General features: G+C 33.6%; 2 protein-coding genes across 2 annotated transcripts; both read right to left on the bottom strand.

Moving 5' to 3' along the window:
- Positions 1-234: 234 nt before the first annotated feature.
- On the bottom strand, positions 235-824 carry LOC143623182 (uncharacterized). Its single transcript, XM_077094147.1, has 2 exons — positions 661-824; positions 235-619 (listed from the first exon to the last, which is right to left on the bottom strand). Exons 1-2 carry the CDS (start codon positions 822-824, stop codon positions 235-237), a joined length of 549 nt encoding a protein of 182 aa, XP_076950262.1.
- A 172-nt stretch (positions 825-996) lies between these two features.
- On the bottom strand, positions 997-3,930 carry LOC143623183 (uncharacterized). The gene is made up of 5 exons (XM_077094148.1): positions 3,099-3,930; positions 2,552-2,993; positions 1,773-2,431; positions 1,231-1,706; positions 997-1,128 (listed from the first exon to the last, which is right to left on the bottom strand). Exons 1-5 carry the CDS (start codon positions 3,928-3,930, stop codon positions 997-999), a joined length of 2,541 nt encoding a protein of 846 aa, XP_076950263.1.
- Between the last annotated feature and the right edge of the window lie 2,085 nt (positions 3,931-6,015).

Genomic DNA, 6,015 nt, shown 5'->3' on the forward strand with positions numbered 1-6,015 from the left:
TTGGATTCCTTATCTAATAAAACAATCTTAATACCTTCGCGAGTCTTCACTCTAGACAAAGCAACATAAAGCTGGCCATGGGTAAAAACCGGGTCTTTTAAATACAATCCAACACGCGATAAAGATTGTCCTTGACTTTTATTAATAGTCATTGCAAAACAAACTGATATAGGAAACTGTCTCGTTTTTAACTTGAATGGAAGCTTCTTATCAGACGGTGTAAGACTTATTCTGCTAAGTACGAAATCCAATATTAGTACCAGAAACAACCTTAGCTTCTATGACGCATTTACCCAAACTAACAACTTGTAGTCGAGTTCCATTGCACAACCCTTTTTTCTGATTTATATTCCGTAGTAACATAATAGGAACTCCAACCTTAAGTAACAAACGATGGTTTGGCATTCCGGACATCTTTATACCATTCAAAAAATCAGGAGAGTACAATGTGGGATCAAAATCCTCAGATACACTTTCGACCTCGTCGATGCTATCTGAACTTAAGTACTCCATTTCTTGACAAGGAAAATACGCTAAAATACGATCATTAATCTCTTGAACAACATCATTTAAGGGAGCAAGCAAAGCCCGCTCTTGAAAGTAGGTAAGATCATTAAACCTATGTAACATAGAGGAATAAACAAGTCTATCAAATCAGACATAGGATCAAGGGAATCTTTTATTAGAAGATCCTCTGGAATTGTTATAGTTGCTTCACCATCATTAGGACCACCAAGATTACCTTGACCAATATCCAACAACCAATCAGCAAATTGTTTAATCTCTAAAGTATTTGACATTTGAGAACCAACGGTCAACCTCATGTTCTTAGTTAATTTCAAAACCTTACAATTTGACCATATGTAAGAAGAACTAATTGTGGCGTTCACACAATCATTTCTTGTTCCATTCTGTGCAACAAATAAAATCTGTCTGAAATCACCACCAAGAACAACTACCTTACCTCCAAACAATGATCCAGAAGTGTTGCCCAAATCAACGTTCATAACATCTTTTAGGGTTCTGTCCAATGCTTCGAATGCATGGTTTATGAATCATGGGAGCTTCATCCCAAATTATTAATGATGTTTTTTTCAATAACTCAGAAACATATGTATTACCCTTAACCTGAAAATGTTGAATATGTCAACATTATATTCATTAAAATAATTTAAAAACATACATTTAAATGTGAAATAATCTAGACTTAATAAAATTTATAATAGTTACCTGACATTGGGAGTCCTCGGTAAGATTGATTGGAATAAGGAATCTGGAATGAGCCGTTCTACCGCCTTCTAATAACAAAGATGCTATTCCACTTGAAGCAACATTAAGAACAATTTCTCCCTTTGACCGAATTGAGGCAGATAAGGTTTTCCATAAGAATGTTTTGCCGGTACCGCCGTAACCATACACGAAAAAAACACCACCTTTTTTACGTTTCACGGAGTTGAATATTTCGTTGTAAACGCTTTTTTGTTCATCAGTTAGAGATGTGTACAAAAGCTTAAAATCATTTGACAAAGAATCCTTATCATAAGATAATTCTTCCATCATAAGAGGATTCATTGACGTGGAAACAGATTCCTGATCTGGAAAAGGCATGTGTGAAAACCTACGTAGAGATGAATTGTTGGATACCAAAAAATCCTCAATCTGAAGTAATGCCAAGTTCTTCAATTGATCGTCACTAAGAGACAAAACTGGAAAAAAAATCTACCTTAAACCAAACTAAAAAAAGACAAGTTCACACATATAACAACACTAACCTGGATTCTTGTGTTTCTTTTGTTGATGATAAAGAATCCCGTCGACTAAAAATTGCCATGTATTATCCCAGACGTAATCAGGTCTTGATAAGGACGATGTTATAAGCATTGTTGCAAACAGATTTCTTAAATAATATCCGTTTGCGGTATGGCTTGCTTCCTCAATTGCTTCTATGTACTCCTTATCATCGTCTAAAAGCCCTCTTCTATAACATGCATCTCTAAAAGAATCACAAACAATACCATCTACTGTTCGAATATCTTCAAAACATTTCGGTCCTTTAACCTTGTTTAAAAGTATTCTTAAGTAGTATGCCTCGTCAAATGATGCGGGAACGGCATGAATTCTACCAATAGCAAATCCACTTTGCCTTTCTACCCATTTTGGTGGTGATGTTTTTTTCCATACAAACTGTGTTGGAAACTCAGCATATGATAGCCTCCTTGCATGCTCGTAGTTTCTATTTGCTTCCATCCAACTAGTAAACATTGAAACTGAATTGAAAGTCTTGGTAAGAACATCTTCAATATCTTCCTCAGGGCCATAAATTACCTGTTGTTGACCAGGTAAATGAAAAGGAAGTCTCGTAACAGTCGGGACCCTGTAATGAACATCAAAAGCAAATATCCTCCAAGCAGCCTCACATGCAGAAAGATATCTACAATCTTAAAAAGCTTTAATCTCATCTACTTGAGGATCTTCATTCTCGGCGGTGTTATTTTGGACAAGGGAAATTGTAGCTCGATCTGGACCCTTATTTATATATTTAAACAAATACTTGATTGATCCTTCTTGATTGCACCACTCGACATTTATATGGGCTTGATACTTTCGTAAAAGAATTTTGTTGTAAGGCACAACACTTCTGTTATCTAGATTTATACCTTTCTTGACGACGTAACGCCCGGTGTCTCTTCTTTTATAAAGCGGAAAACCGTTGGAATCTATACTTGTCTCATTTTGAAATCGTTTTGGGAAACTTTTTGAACATTCTCTATCAATCATGCAGCTACAGATGGGATTAGCCTCATCACAAGGACCATGAAGCATATGATCTGACACAAGCTGGTATAGGTCTGGTTTAGTGACCTTATCATGAATTTCACTTGAAATAAATTTATCTATATGGGACGGATTGTGAATTTTATTCTCTGGAGCAATGCATAGGCAAATATGGGCATGAGGCAGACCACGTTTCTGAAACTCAGTTGTGTAAACAGCTGTATTTGTAATCAAACAAATAAATTATCAAAAATTAAATAAAATAAATATATTTAACAAACGGTAAACAAAATATTAAAAAAATATTAAATAGGGAACCGAACCTGCTTTGATTTTTCCAAACAAAGTCTTATCCTTCAACAACTTAATCATTGAATCAAGCTTCATTTTGAAAATCCGACATCGTATATCTGGCCTGTCTTCAGAATTTAAATTGGTATCCTTTAAAAAACGTTTTACTTCTGGCCAACCTGGATTGCACGTAATGGTTAAGAAAAAATCCGGATAACCGTACCATCTACAAAGACACATAGCGTCCAAGTAATTTTGCATCATATATCTACTTCCACCAGTAAAAGATGACGGAAGAATTACACGCTGCCCAGATGTTGAAGCATCTGAATTTCCTGTCGTCTTAAGGTTTCGAAGGCTTTCATAGGTGTCAGACCTAAGTTCACTATGTTTTCCACGTATAAAATGCAACTTTTGACTCTCAACCATGGTATATTCGTCAACCAAAAGCTGCTGAAAAAGCCTTCGTCCATTTAAGGGTAGTGAGAATTGGTTCGGCCTATCTTGTAACCTATATGCAAAGAACTCTCGCATAGTGCACTTCTTACGGGCAGCCGTAGACGAAGGATCGACATTCCTGTGAGGAATGTCTACTTTATAACCATCCTCACCAAAAGGATAAAGCAAAGGAAATTGTAGAGGACTATAAGAAGGATGAAGTTCACTAATTCGTCGAAGACCACCAGACCTGGAGTTAATTATAATATCTCTCTTGTCCATTGCGCCACCAAAATCTCCAACGATAAGAGCGGCAACCTCAGAGGCAGTTGGTAAGTTATAAGTCCTACCATCGTATTTCCTTGTTCCAACAATGCGGAGCTTCAAATCAATATGAGGATTTTCTTTAAAAGTATCACGTACCATACGATATGCCTGAACCAATGGATTTTGTGAGTCTAACATTTCCTTGAGATAATTAATAATATAATTTTCGTAATTGTTGGCATCTGAAGATGATTCACTGTAAGACAAACAAATAAAAATTAACATTAATATAAATGATATATATGATAAAACAGTAATTGTTTGAAAAATGAGAAACATATAATGTTTAAAAGTAAGCCTTACCTAAATACTCGTTGTCGGTTTGATATTTCGTTCTCCGTATCATAAATGTATAGTTGAGCAAACTGAGGTTTGTTATTTAATGGAAGAATACTTCCTATAGAATGGTAGTTTTCTCCGCCAAGTCTAAACGTGTAAGGAGCGTTTCCTCTATTAATGGAATTGTCAATTTTTCCACCCATTGATGTAAAGGAGAACATAGAATTGAATCATCTAATATTTTTCAAAAAATACTTGCTTATAGGATCTTCGCCACGAAACAACTTTACATAACTTTCACGAGGTTGCTTTAAATTAGGAAGTTTAACATTTCCATTGCGACAACATTAAGAGAACGTTGTATCGGCAGTTTTTTTTCCTTTCCTAGATTTAACTTCCCACAAGCACGTGTTGCAAGACTCACATTTGAAACTTTGATCACCATGATCAACGTAATCTATACAATAAATGAGACATATAAGTTTAAGACCAATATTTGTAATATTTAATGTAAAATTATATAATGTATTAAATAATAACCTGTTGATATGCCTTTAAAAACATTAACAACAAACTCAAAATCGTTTAACTGCTGCATAGGTATAGGAGTAGTATTGGTTGTTTTCTTTGGTCTTCCAACACGCCTTTTTGATGACGTACTTCTAGAGTTTATGTAGTTAGAAACAGAACTGCTCAAATTTGATGTTGTATTAGGGATGATGTTTGAGGAAATAACACAACCTGTTAAAAACAATATTTTATAACTAATAAAACAAAAAATAGATTAATATTACAAATGTATGACTAAAAGGAAAAAGATTTTACTTGAAGAAGACGGCATTGTTTGAGAAGCTTGGTTTAAAGAGTGCTTTAATTTATCACGTTTAGCATCTACAATTTGCTTTCTTTGTTTTCGATTTGAAGAATAAAAACTACCAAGTTACGTAGAATTATCATCTGGAAATATATTTATAATATAAATATAATGAAAAATGAATAATGAAAATAACAGTAGCTAGAGAATTAGAATACTTATGAATGACAAAAAGAGAAACGAACGTTGGTAGTTTGGGGAATTATTGTTTACGCTAGGTAGAGTTGACAGAGAAAAGTTTTTCTTCCCTTTGTGAATTGTAGTAACACAACTCCTTTGAACTTCATATTGTGTACGGGTTCTAATGTTTGAATCTGCGTTTATAATAAGTCCAATAATGTAGTATAGATAAATTTACAAATATATTGTAAATATAATATATATAAAACTTACTTGAATCGTGTTTTGATGAATAGTTATTTGATGTGTAATTTTGAGACATACTAACTGGTGTATTGCTTAAAACGTTACCTAAATGGCCGATTTGAGGTTGACTTTTATTTCAACAAACATAGGATACGAAAATAGATTAATTCAAAGTAAATGAAAATATTAATATTACAAAACAACCAAATTAAATATTGTTAAAATTAATATTAAAAGGTTGATGCCTAGAGATTTTACCGTATTGATTGGAATGATATACTGGACATGAGTATCCATTAAAAAAACCCGTGATAGGTGGATTCGAATGAACATATTGAACATTATTTGACTGGGTTGTGTTGGAAACATTAGACAATGGGTCTCTTGGAATATTACCTACATAAAACATAAAGAATACCGTATAATTGAAGAAATAATCGACTGAGTTGAAAGAAATATGAACAAAGACTGAAATACCAGTTGGATCGTTGTTTTGCTCTTTGAAGTGGAGAGAACATTTTTACGTTTCTTAGAAGATGAAGACATGATTATACAAATAATGGAAAAAAATGGTGGAAAATATCTTGACAAATCATGGAAAATGGTTAATATAGGAAAAATGAAACAGTATTTAAGTAATGTATAATATAAACTAAAACTGAATT

Source organism: Bidens hawaiensis, unplaced genomic scaffold, assembly GCF_021521415.1.
Source record: "Bidens hawaiensis isolate Kalapana, Puna unplaced genomic scaffold, B.hawaiensis_p1.1 tig00003356_1, whole genome shotgun sequence".
NCBI lineage: Eukaryota > Viridiplantae > Streptophyta > Magnoliopsida > Asterales > Asteraceae > Bidens > Bidens hawaiensis.